General features: G+C 48.2%; 1 protein-coding gene across 5 annotated transcripts in view; it reads right to left on the bottom strand.

Moving 5' to 3' along the window:
* The window catches only part of UNKL (unk like zinc finger), a 206,202-nt gene that overhangs the window by 55,227 nt on the left and 137,916 nt on the right, over nucleotides 1-13,059 (bottom strand). For 3 of the 5 annotated variants that reach the window (XM_075010751.1, XM_075010750.1, XM_075010752.1), the window contains exon 11: nucleotides 665-842. In XM_075010751.1, coding sequence (XP_074866852.1) covers nucleotides 665-842 — 178 coding nt within the window. Of the gene's footprint in view, nucleotides 1-664; nucleotides 846-13,059 lie in introns of all 5 variants that reach the window. The other 2 variants (XR_012647734.1, XM_075010749.1) reach the window with 1 other exon arrangement.

Genomic DNA, 13,059 nt, shown 5'->3' with positions numbered 1-13,059 from the left:
GTTGAACCAGAGGATGGGGTGTTGAACCTGAGCCACACGGGGCAGGGGCAGGCGGTTTGAACCACAGCCGTGCGCATGCGGCTAAAACCAGGGAGGGAGGATGGAACCGGAGCCATGTGTGAGGGGTTTGAACCAGTGTGGGCAGTTTAAACCAGGGTAGGGTGGGGGGTGTGAGCTGGAGCCATGCATGAGGGATGGTAAGCCAGAGCCAGAGCCAGAGCCAGAGCCAAGTGCGGGAGTGCAGGGTGAGCTGAAGCTGCAGGCAGGTGGTGAGCTGGCAGGGTGTTGAACCAGGACCAGGGAGGTTGAGCCAGAGTCATGCGTGCGGTGTGGTGAGGTAGAGCCAGAGGCGGGATGTGGGGTGAGCAGGAGCTATGTGTCAGTGGTGAGCAGAGTAAGCAGGGACGAGCTGGAGCCGTGCAGAGCCGGGTGTGTTGAGCCAGGGCAGGGGGAGCGAGTTAAGAGCAACTGGAAATCGTGGTGCAGGACTTACTATAAGAATTCGGGGTCAGACGCATAAGAGCGGGGTTGCGTACTCTGAGACCTTACTGTATGTAAAAATGTAACTCCCCTTTTCAGTATGCATTTTCTGAATGTATATTACAATAGAATAATTTTGAAAAACTGCAAAATGTTTAGTAGAAAACAAAAAGCTCAGACTTACCTATAACTGATTCAACTGTATTACTGCCGGGGTAGAATGGGAGAGTGTTGGCACAGACAGCTGAGAGAGCTGTTGGGGATGAATCATCTGATCCAATACTGGAAGCCAGACTAGAAGTTATACTGGAGGTTATACTTGAAGCAAGTGGATTAATCACCGAAAAAACACTGAGATGGTTCTGCTTAAAAAATATATGAATAAAATAAGTAAAATTCATTTGTAAACAAAATTATTAAAATAATCTTAAAAACAAAGATTCGGAGGCACTATATAGGATATTTAAATTTGTGTAATAGACCAGTGTTTTTCAACAAGGGGTACATGTATCCTTGGGGTACAATGAGGTCTTCCACAGGGTACATCAACTCCTCCATACATTTACCTAGTTTTATAACAGGCTACATAAAAAAACATTAGTAAAGTCAGTACATTCTGAAAGTTCATTCAAAAAGTTCATTTAGCCAATCACAGAATCACAGGGCTGGAAGGGACCTCAGGAGGTCATCTAGTCCAGCCCCCTGCTTCAAGCAGGATCAACCCCCCACTAAGTCATCCCAGACAGGACATTGTCCAGCCGGGACTTAAAAACCTCAAGGGATGGAGAATCCACCACCTCTCTAGGCAATGCATTCCAATGTTTCACCACCCGCCTGGTGAAGTAGTTTTTCCTAATATCTAACCTACACCTCTCCCTCTTCTACTTCAGACCTTTGTTCCTTGTTCTGCCATCTGACACCACTGAAAACAGTTTCTCACCCTCCTTTTTAGAGTTCCCCTTCAGGAAGTTGAAGGCTGCTATTAAATCACCTCTCAGTCTTCTCTTCTGTAAACTAAACAAGCCCAAATCCCTCAGCCTATCCTCATAGGCCTTGTGCTCCAGACCCTTAATCATTTTTGTAGCCCTTCACTGAACCTGCTCCAGCAATCCCCATCCTTTTTATACTGGCAGGCCCAAAACTGGACACAATATTCCAGATGTGGCCTCACCAGTGCCAAATAAAGAGGAATAATTACTTCTCTAGACCTGCTCGAAATGCTCCTCCTAATGCATCCTAGTATGCCATTAGCCTTCTTGGCTACAAGGGCACACTGTTTACTCATATCCAGCCTTTCATCCACCATAACCCCTAGGTCTCTTTCCATCATACTGCTGCTGAGCCAGTCGGTCCCCAGCCTGTAACAATGCTTGGGATTCTTCCGCCCCAGGTGCAGGACCCTACACTTCTCCTTATTGAACCGCATCAGATTTCTTTTGGCCCAGTCCTCCAATTTATCCAGGTCCCTCTGGATTCTATCTCTACCCTCCAACGAACCTACCTCTCCCCCTAGTTTTGTGTCAACCGCAAACAGTGACTTGTTTCTACTGATTCATATGCCTTACACTGAAATGTAAGTACAATATTTCTATTCCAATTCATTTATTTGATAAGAAGATGGTAGAAAGTCAGCAAGTTTTCAGTAGTAGTCTTCTGTGATATTTTTGTAAGTAGTTTTTAAGGGAGGTATAACTTGGTGGTATGCAAAACAAGTCTGACTTCTGAAAAGGGTACAGTAGTCTGGAAAGGTTGAATGGCACTTGTTTCAAGACCATGTTTCTCAATCAGTGGTATGTGTGAGTGACAGAAGTCTGGGGAGTACTCATATATATATTTATATTTAAAACGGGGGTACTTCACAAAAAAGAGAGGCTGTGAAACACTGTAATAGAAGAATCAGAGAGGTAGACGTGTTGGTCTGTAGCTTTGAGAACGTCAAGAAGTCTTGTGGCACCTTATAGACTAACAAATATTTTGGAGCATAAGCTTTCATCAGCAAAGACCTGCTTCATCAGATGCATGAGTGGGGGGTGGTTTCAGAGGGATATTTAAAGAATGGGGTCCCAGAAAAAGGGAGGGCCAGAGCTGACAAGGTCTATTCAGCAAGGTGGAAATGGCCCATTATCAATAGCAGGTATCAAAAGAGGAAAAAACAAGTCAGATCGGCCAGGGGGATATGAGCCATTGTCAGAATCTACTGGGGAGATCTCATTTTGCAGTCAAAATATCGATTCATTCCAGGAGAATGTGGTGATAGAAGGGTTTCTGGAAATTGACCAGATCTCCTGGATGAGTGGTCCCTGTGATCTGCAGAGTAGGAGGAATGAGGTGAATAATAGAGCCTCAGTGACCTGTAGTAATAGTGACAGCCACTGACACTATCCCTGTGGTGAGGTGTACTGGGAGAGGTGACATAATGCCCCCGTGGTGACTTGCTTAACTAAGGGCTATGGTTCCCTGAGACATCTCTATTTGTTTTAGCATGGTTTTGCACGGTGCTGGGGGTGAAAGCTGCTTCTATGGTGGTTTTTGAATGTGCTCTCCCAGTGTCAGCAGAAAGCATGGCATGGCATGGCAGGTTCCTCTGGTAATGGTTGCGATTCTACTGGTGCTGATTGTGTGGCTGGTATGGCAGCCTCCCTGTGGTCTGGTGATGACGGTAATCGCCGCGCCGCCACTTCAGGCACTGCCAGTGCCACAGGCACATGCGCTACTTTTACTGAAGTGCGACTTTTAGATTCTGAGCCAGAAGTGGACTTGGGCTTTTGTGTGCCCAAAGTGCCCAGGTTGTCCCCTGTGCTCACTAGTGGCTGGGAACTTAAGATCACTAGTGGCTGGGAACTTAAGAGTGGAAGGCTTAGAAGGTGGAGTGTCCCTGACAGAAGGGATGCTGCCTAGCACTGAAATTGACTGAGGCAGCATTTTTTTGAACCCCAGTGTCAGGGTACATAGCTGTATTCTTTATCACTTTGATCTGTTTGTCTGTTGTTGTTCTTCACCGTTGTTTAGTATTCTTCTTTTTGCTCTCTCTCTGTTTTTTTTCCAAAAGTCGTGTCTGCAAACTAGTTATAAGAGGAGTGAAACTGATGAGAAGGAAGGTCTATTCCTCGCTCTCTCTTTTTTATTTATTTACACACACACACACACACACACACACACACACACAATTTTTTAACTTGCTCAAATGCGTTATAAAGACAGAACTATGTAGTAGAGTAAATAACTAACTATAGCCTATTTCTTAACTATGGGTCTGAGGAGAAAGGAGAGAGCCATGCTCTCTCTGCAGCCGAGAGCAGTGATCAAGGCACTGAGGAGAGAGTGGGGTTGTGTGCGCTATCCCTAGTGCAGCAAATAGTGCATGCTGGATTAGCGCATGCAGAGCCCCACTTAATACTGCTCAGGAAAAGTCTCTGTGCTGCAGTGCTGGGTGAGCCCAATACCTACCATGGAGCATCCACAAGGACAGCACTCAAAGAACTGGCATATTAGTAGCTAGTCATCAAGATCTAGGTAAATTTGGATGCCCCAATACCAGAGGTAAGCAGCCACTGGCACTATGCACTTTATGAACAAGCTCAGAGCTGATGAGAAACCAAAGGGCATTGCTGTGAATCAGAAATGGCTCTGGCCCATCTTAAAATGAAGCACCCTAGAAAATGGAAATATTCATCCTCCCAGGTCAAGAATGGCACACCAGTCTCCCAGATCCAGGAAAGGGATGATGGAGGCCAGGGAGACCATGCAAAACTAACTTCTTGAGAGACTTGTTGAGAAGGCACAGGTCCAACATGGGTCTGAAGCCCCCCTTTTGCTTTTGGGATTATGAAGTAGCACTCCTCCACTGCCCCAGGCACAGGAAGTTTTTGACCACCTGAATAAGGAGTTGCTCTTGAGAAGCTCCCTGTAGAGCAGGGATGCGCAAAGTGGGGGTGCACCCACTTGGGGGGATGCGAAATCTGTTAGGGAGTGTGCAGCATGATCTGCCCCCTCCTTCCCCCCCCCAACAACCGCGCCAGCCAGGGAAGCTCAGGCACACAAGGCAACACTTTCAAAGAGAGGGTTTCAGAGCTAAAGCCCCTGGGAATACCACAGCGCCACCAGCTGGATTCAAGTGGCATACACACAAAAAAGTTTAGGGCTTCTCTTAACTACAGAGCAGGGGTGCAAAAACCAGAGCTTGATAAGGTCCCTTCTGGGGGGGTTGATCTTTGATACCCTTCTGGGGTCACCCCCCTGAGCACCTTCCCCTCTTTGAGGCACCCCCTGGAGCCTCCCAGCACCCCCTTCTCAAGCATCCCACCACTTCCTGAGCACCCTCCTCACATCCCTTGGTCCTCCCACTGTTTGGAGGGGGATGGCTAAACTGCAGGGCTGAAAACGGTGGCCCTAAGTATAAAGTTTGCTTACCCCTGCTGTAGAGGGATGGGTAAGAGAGGAAGGAGAGAGGGTCTGTCACATGTTGCAAAGTACAGTCTGAAGAAATTCTGTTGAGCACAAAATGCTCCCAGATTAGCAAAGACCAGGCCAATCACAAGGGGCAGTAAAGGAAACCTAACCTCTATGCCACTCTCGCTTTAGTGACACACTGCTAGTCATCATCTAACCCTACTTCAAGGGCAAAATGCTGTCTGCAATGGTCACTAGTCATTGACAAGGGCGTTTTGGAACTGCTGCCTTCTGCTGTCTTGGCTGCCTCCTTGCAGCCCTATTACCATCAGGTCTTGTCTCAAGCCCTGCAGCCTGGGATCTTGCCTGGCCAGGTCTCCCACAGGTCTGCCTGCCTTTCCCCTAGCCCTGCTCTGTGTTAGGAAGCCTCTAGCTACCCTGGCAGCTAGGTCCCCCCGTTCCACAGCAAGTCTCCTCTCCTTCCTCCCCAGGAGTCCACATTTATACAGCCTTCAGTTCCCTAATTGGCTGATACATGCCTCAGCTGAGGGCACCACAGTCTCAGCCCTCCTCCAGGACTGAGTTTAACCCTTGCTCACTAAGTCAATGCAGGGCAGACACTCCATCACAGTGCCACACCAGTCGGTGGTGAGTCATCTTGTTCACAAGGGAATGAACTCCTGGTCCAACTCAGACCGCTGCACTTCTAAAGACTAGGGCCGAGCTGTTAAGGCCTGAGTCTGCTGACGGACTTTGGTAAGCAACTGATGAGGTGAGGAACAGCACCTGCCCAACAAATGGTACTCTGAGCAGGGAAAGGAGGGGACTGGTACGGTGATAGTGAGGGGCTCCACCTCGGCAGGGACTGACAACTGGGTAAAGCTGACCTGGGCTGCAGAAATCTCTGATAAGAAGCTTGCAAGTAGTAGTGGTACTAAGGCTAGTATCTTGACTTTGGTGTCCCATTTCTTGTAGGTGAAGAGTACATTAAGGAACTTGGCTTTTAATTGGAGACCTTGGGTACAGTGCTGGGGTCCAATACCACAGAGGTGGAGATCTGCACCTGCAGTCAGATGACTGAAGATGCCCCATGGCCCTATGAGACACTCCCATGATTAGTTTGTCTTTATATGTCAGGAACTTAGCTGATTGCGCTGCATGGAAGCAACTATGGTGCCGGTCAGCCTATTTGTTTTTAGCTGCTTGGTCCACTTTAGGCAATAAGGGCCTTGGATGAGACTGGGTTCTCTTGCTGCTTCCTGGATTCAGACCCCCTGGTCCAGCTGTGGGGGTCTAGCTAGTACACCTATGAAGCCCTGGGATGGGCACAGGGCCTGACATTGGTCCTTTGCCCTAAACTCCTTTTCCTTCTGACACCAGGAGTCTCTTCTTAATTTGCAGCTTCTCAGGTACCAGCATAGGGAACAGTGCTAGGTAGAGCCAGATGCCAACAATGTGTTTCACACCAAAGCCAAAGTACTTGGCATGAGGTCAACTGGGAGGGCTCCAATGCGGGATGAGGCACAGTCTCTATGAGGAGATTCCTCAAGTAGATAGCCCACTCCAGTTGAGTTCTAGGTTGAAAGTTCTTACGTATTCAACACTTCTTTTTATGGCATTCCCCCCAAATATTTCCACCAACTGTTGTGTGGGATCACTAATACGCATCAGCCTGCTGTCTGTTGAATATGTTTTGAAACTGGAAGACTATGGCATGCCCTGCTCCAGGACAAAGCTCCACCCAGAATTCTAAATTTTAAAATAAAAATAAAAACAGATCACCCAGGAAGTTCCATTTTAAATCTAAAAAGGTTTGCTGGGTTTAAAATCTTTAATTGCAGCTGTTTCATTACTGAACAGCGTAACATCATCAGTGCCGAGTAAGAGATCTTCAAACTGTTGTTTATACAGTCCTTTCTCATAGATCTTACCAGTAATCGGCTCTTAATTGGTTACTTGTGTCTTCAATTTAAAACCAATTACACCTGAACATGCCCTGATTAGCAGTCCTTTGACTGTCTAAGCTCAAACACTGGGTCCAAATTAGTAACTAGATCTTTAATTAGTTACTTGTGTCTTCAATTTAAGATCGGCTGCACCCAATCACACTCCTATTAGCCGATCTTCTTCTATTATCTTTTTATGCCATGGGTTCAAACACCAGATCTAAATCAATACGACAGTTAATTGCCTCGTTTCCAGAGAACCATGCTTCCAAGAATTCTCTTCCCTGCCTAGATCTAGCCTGTCTTATTACTTTCACATTACTAAAATCAAAGTTGTGGCCAGTATTATCTCCATGCAATGAGATTAATGACAAGGGACCATGCCATTTTACAGCTAATCGATGTTCATACATACAGGTAATTAGCTTTCTTCCCGTTTACCCTACATAATTCTTAGAACTATTTAAACACAGAATCTTACAAATCACATTGGTTTTGCACATATATTTGATCACATCTTTTGGTTTAAATAAAATACCTTTTAACATACTTGTTAGTCTATGTGCTATTTTGATCCCAAATGGTTCTAACAACTGTGGTGTCATCTCAGAGATATTTCTAATGTATGGTAGTGTTATTCTTTTAACTGAGGGATCCATGATTGTAGTTTCTTGCTTCTTATGTAGGCACCTTCTAATAAAATTCATTGGGTAATCATTCAATTTAAATACACTCTTGAGGTGCTTCTCTTCCACCTCACGTGACAATTCAGTACTAAAGTGTGTACTAATTCTCCCAAAGAGGGTTCTTACACAACTTCTTTTATGGCTGACGGGATAATTACTAAAGAAGTTGAAATTTGGTCTGTGTGTGTTTCTTGTCTACATACTGATGTTTCCAGGTACCCTGTCTCACTTCGGTTGACCAGTACATCAAGGAAAGGAAGTTTGTAATTATTTTCCTTTTCAATAGTAAATGTGATGCCCTTAATTGTATCATTCAGAATACTGTGCACCCATTCTATATCTGCACATTTGACTTGTTTGCATATCTGGCCATTAAATCTAAAGTTGGTATTAAAACACAAATTGACCAGATCCATTAAAGACTCCTGACCAATAGTTTGTGTTGCACGGGATTCGTCCGTCTGTAGAAGTTCCTTTAATGTTTATTTAGCCAATTGTAGGTCAATTGATGTGAATAAGGCGGTGACATCAAAGGACACCATTAACTCATCCATTTCAATTCGGCTACCCCTAATTTTTGATAAAAACTGTGTCGCAGACTTAATTGAATACGGTGAATTTGCAGTCAGATATTTCAGACGCTGCCATAGTTCTTTTGACAAATTATAAGTAGGTGTTCCTGGAAGAGAAACAATGGGTCTTAATGGAACATTTTCTTTGTGGACCTTCGGCAACCCATAAAAACATGCTATATTCGTATCATTCACTCTCAGTCTCAACCAATCTTGTTTTGTGATCTCTCCTTTGTCCACTAGGGACTTTAAAGATCGATTGATCCTATTTGCCAATTGTGTTGTCGGATCAGTCCTTACAGAGAAGATATGTTGTTTCATCTGCTAAGAGCATCCTAGCTTTGTTAACATAATCCTGTTTATCCATATTACAATCAAAGGACTGCTAATCAGGGCGTGTTCCGGTGCAACTGATCTTAAATTGAAAACAATTAACCAATTAAGAACCGATTACTGATAAGATCTACGAGAAAAGAAAGGTTACTCACCGTAGTAACGGTGGTTCTTCGAGATGTGTCCCCGTGGGTGCTCCACATTAAGTGTCGGGCTCGCCCGGCGCCGCAGATCGGATCTTCTAAGCAGTTTCTGCCGGACCGCGCATGCGCCGGTGCGCGCCGCTCCCTTGCGCGCTCCTGGCCACGTGCGCGATCCAGTCCCCTCCAGTTCCTTGACCAACCGCCTCGGATGCTCCTGAAAAACACTAAACACAGATCCGAAGCGGGGAGGATGGGCGGGTAGTGGAGCACCCACAGGGACACATCTCGAAGAACCACCATTACTATGGTAAGTAACCTTTCTTTCTTCTTCGAGTGTCCCCGTGGGTGCTCCACATTAGGTGACTACCCAGCAGTAACCCAAGATAGGAGGTGGGTAATCGGATTATGTGCAGCTTGTCCCCGAGAGGACCGCTGTCGAGAGACGGGTATCCTCTTGGAATACCCTGTGAAGGGCGTAATGTTTGGCGAAGGTGTCATAGGATGACCAGGTCACCGCTCTGCAAATGTTTTTTAGCGCAACACCCTTGAAAAAGGCTGTTGATGCCGCCACCACCCTAGTGGAATGAGCCCTGGGAGTGGCCAGTAAAGGAGTCTTTTTGAGTTCGTAGCACATTTTTATGCAGGATACGATGTGCTTTGAGATTCTCTGCGAAGAGAGACCTTCTCCTTTCGATTTGGGAGCGAGAGAGACTAGGAGTCTATCCGTTTTCCGGAAGGACTTGGTCCTGTCTATATAGAAGGCTAGCGCCCTCCTCACGTCCAGGAGGTGTAGGCGCGCCTCTTTGTTAGAGTTACGAGGCTTTGGATAAAACGAGGGTAAAACAATAGGTTCGTTAATGTGAAACTCAGAAGAAACTTTAGGAACAAAGGCTGGATGCAGCCGTATGGTTACCGCCTCCTTGGAAAAAACAGTGCAGGGTGGCGTTGCCATAACTGCCGCAAGCTCGCTCACCCTGCAAGCTGACGTGATTGCGAGAAGAAAGGTCGTCTTTATCGTAAGGAGGCGGAGGGAAACCGTGGCTAAAGGCTCGAACGGTGGTCCCGTTAGCACATTAAGCACCAGGTCCAAGTTCCACGAAGGTGGAAGCGGTTTCCGAGGGGGGTATAGCTTTACCAACCCTTTGAGGAACCTGGTAACCATGGGATGGGCAAACACCGTGTGCCCTTCCTCTTCGTGTCTGAACGCCGAAATGGCGGCAAGGTGGACCTTTAACGAGGATAGTGAGAGTCCTCCTCTCTTGAGGTCCAGTAAATACTCTAATATTACAGGTATAGGCACCGAAAGGGGGGCTAGCTGTTTGGTAGAACACCATGCCGTGAAGCGAGTCCATTTCTGCTTGTAGGTCTTCCTGGTGGAAGTCCTCCTGCTACTTTCTAGGACTTGTTGCACTTCCTCCGTACATGTGCTCTCTAGGGAGCTGAGCCATGGATTAACCACGCTTGTAGTCACAGGCCTTGGGGGTGCGGATGCACTATGGACCCCTGGGTTTGCGTGAGCAGATCCGGCGCCACCGGAAGGGGCATCGGTGGACGGTCCGACATGCACAGGAGTAGGGGGAACCATTGCTGTCGATCCCACGTTGGGACTATCAGGATCATTCGGGCTCCTTCCCTCCTGGCTTTCTGCAAGACTGTGGATCAGCACTGTGGGAGGAAAAGCGTAAGGCAGGGGGCCCCTCCACAAGATTGCGAATGCGTCCCCCAGGGACCCCCGTCCCAGTCCTGCCCTGGAGCAGAATCATGGGAACTTCTTGTTCTGTTGAGTGGCAAACTGGTCTATCTGGGGAAAACCCCGTGCGTGAAAAATCAGTCGTAGCAGATCGGGACGGATCTGCCACTTGTGCGTGAGTGCAAAACGCCTGCTCAGCTGGTCTGCCTTCACACTGTGAGCGCCTGGTAAGTATGAGGCTTTTAAAATTATATTGTTGGCGATGCACCAGTTCCATAACCGGACTGCTTCCGCACATAAGGCACGGGACCGAGCTCCTCCTTGCCGATTTATATAAAACATGGTGGAGGTATTGTCTGTACTGATCCCAACTATTTTGCCTTGTATATGGTCTCGAAAGTGTCTGCAGGCATTGAACACTGCTCTGAGCTCCAGTATATTTATGTGCAGTGACTGCTCCATGGAGGACCACAGCCCTTGAGTCACCTCTTCGCCCATGTGTGCTCCCCACCCTATGAGGGAGACATCTGTAGTAAGAAAAACCGATATTTGTGGTTGGTGGAAGGGTACCCCTGCTAGCAAGTTCTTGGGGTTTACCCACCATTGCAGGGATTTGCGCACCTCTGCTGTGGGCGACACCACCCTGTGAACGGTGTGTGCTGCCGCTTTGTATATGCTCGCCAGCCAGTGCTGCATGCTGCACATGTGTAACCTGGCGTTCTGTACTACGAACGTCGCAGCTGCCATGTGGCCCAGCAGCTGTAAGCACGTCAGGACCGGCACCGTAGGGCTGAAGGTGATGACCTGCACGAGGGAGCCGATGGCCCGAAAGTGAGTCTCTGGTAGATACACTCTCGCTGTAATAGAATTTATGCGTGCCCCTATGAACTCTATGTCCTGTGTGGGGTCTATCTTTGATTTTGCCAGATTGATAACCAGGCCGAGCGAAGAGAACGTGCCTGCTGTGACGCGTATCATGCGTAGTAACTCCTCCTTCGAGGCCCCTTTGAGTAGGCAGTCGTCCAGATACGGGAATATAAATACCCCCTGTCTGTGCAGGTAGGCTGACACCACTGCCAAGGTCTTGGTGAAGACTCTGGGGGCCGAGGAGAGGCCAAACGGTAGGACCTTGTATTGAAAATGTTCTTTGCCTACCATGAACCGGAGGAATCGTTGGTGAGCCGGGTGGATAGTTATGTGAAAATACGCGTCTTGTAAGTCAAGGGCTGTGAACCAATCTCCATCGTCCAGTGCCGTAAGGATGGAGGCAATTGTGATCATCCGAAAGCATTGCTTGCGCAGGTACCGGTTGAGGCCTCGAAGATCTAAGATGGGCCTCCAGCCTCCTGTCTTTTTTCTCCGTGAGGAAGTACCTCGAGTAGAACCCTTTACCTTGCAGTTGCTCCGGCACTCTTTCCACTGCCCCTATGAGCATGAGATGGTCCACCTCCTGCTTGAGCCTCGCTATGTGGGAGGCCTCCTGGAGGTGGGGCCTGGGTGGAGGTCGTGGCGGCGGGAGCGACTGGAAGGGGATGGCGTACCCTGTGGCTATGATCTCCAGCACCCATTTGTCTGTGGTGATCCTTTGCCACTGGTCGTAGAATGGTCGGAGGCGATGGTGGAATAACCGCTTTGGATGACCTTGTGCGATGGTAGTGATGGCGCAGCCTTGGATCTGTGTGCCAAACTTGTGGCCTTTGGCCCTGCCCCGAGGACGCACGGCTCTGTTGGGAACATCGCCTGGGAGTTCTGTACTGTTGGTGCTGTTGATGTCGCCCTTGCTCGTAACCTCTGTGGTACTGGGGATGCTGTTGCTGGTACTGGTACCGTCTTTGTTGAGGGTAGTACTTTTTCTTTCTGTATGGAGGGGTGTAAATCCCCAGGGTCCTAAGTGTGGCTCTTGAATCTTTACTGGAATGAAGGACCGAGTCAGTTGATTCAGCAAACAGCTTCTGCGAGTCGAAGGGAAGATCGACTATCTTTGCCTGCAGATCCCTCGGTATACCCGAAGTCTGGAGCCAGGACTCCCTTCGCATCACCACTGCCGTAGCTGTGCAGCGTGCTGCTGTGTCCGCAACATCCAGGGCGATCTGAACTCCCGTCCTCGAGGCCGCGTAGCCTTCTTGCACGATGGCCTTGAGGACTGGTTTCTTGTCCTCTGGAAGCGAGTCCATGAGGGAGGTTAACCTAGTGTAGTTGTCGAAATTATGGTTTGCTAAATGCGCTGCGTAATTTGCCATTCGCAACAGTAGAGTGGAGGAGGAGTAGACCTTTCTGCCGAACAGCTCGAGCTTCTTGGCATCTTTGTCTGTTCCCCCTGTCTTGAATTGAGATGTCTTTGATCTTTGTTGCGACGACTGCACCACCAAGGAATTTGGTTGTGGGTGGCTGAACAGGAACTCCATGCCCTTCGCCGGCACGAAGTATTTCTTATCCGCTCTCTTGTAGACAGGCGGAATAGTCGCAGGGGTCTGCCATATCATAGTGGTGGACTCCAAGATTGCTTCATCAAGCGGTATTGCTATTTTAGAGGAGGCCGGAGGTCTCAGATTTTTGAGGACCTTATGGTGTTTCTCTTGCACCTCTGCTGTCTGGATGCCTTGCGTGAAGGCCACCCTCTTAAAGAGCTCTTGAAACTGTTTGAGATCGTCCGGAGGATGGACGTCCCCCGGGGCCGTAGCCTCGTCCGGGGAGGAGAGCGAGGAACCACTAGGGTACGCCTCTCTGGACCCTTCCGGTTCCTGTTGGTGATGGTACATCCGCTCGCTGGAAGCTTGCAAGGGAAAATCTCGGGGTTCCATAACCAGTTCCCCCTGAGAT

This window comes from Carettochelys insculpta, chromosome 16, assembly GCF_033958435.1.
Source record: "Carettochelys insculpta isolate YL-2023 chromosome 16, ASM3395843v1, whole genome shotgun sequence".
Lineage (NCBI taxonomy): Eukaryota > Metazoa > Chordata > Testudines > Carettochelyidae > Carettochelys > Carettochelys insculpta.
Note: the sequence above shows the minus strand (reverse complement) of the source record. Positions and strands in the feature narration are given on the sequence as shown.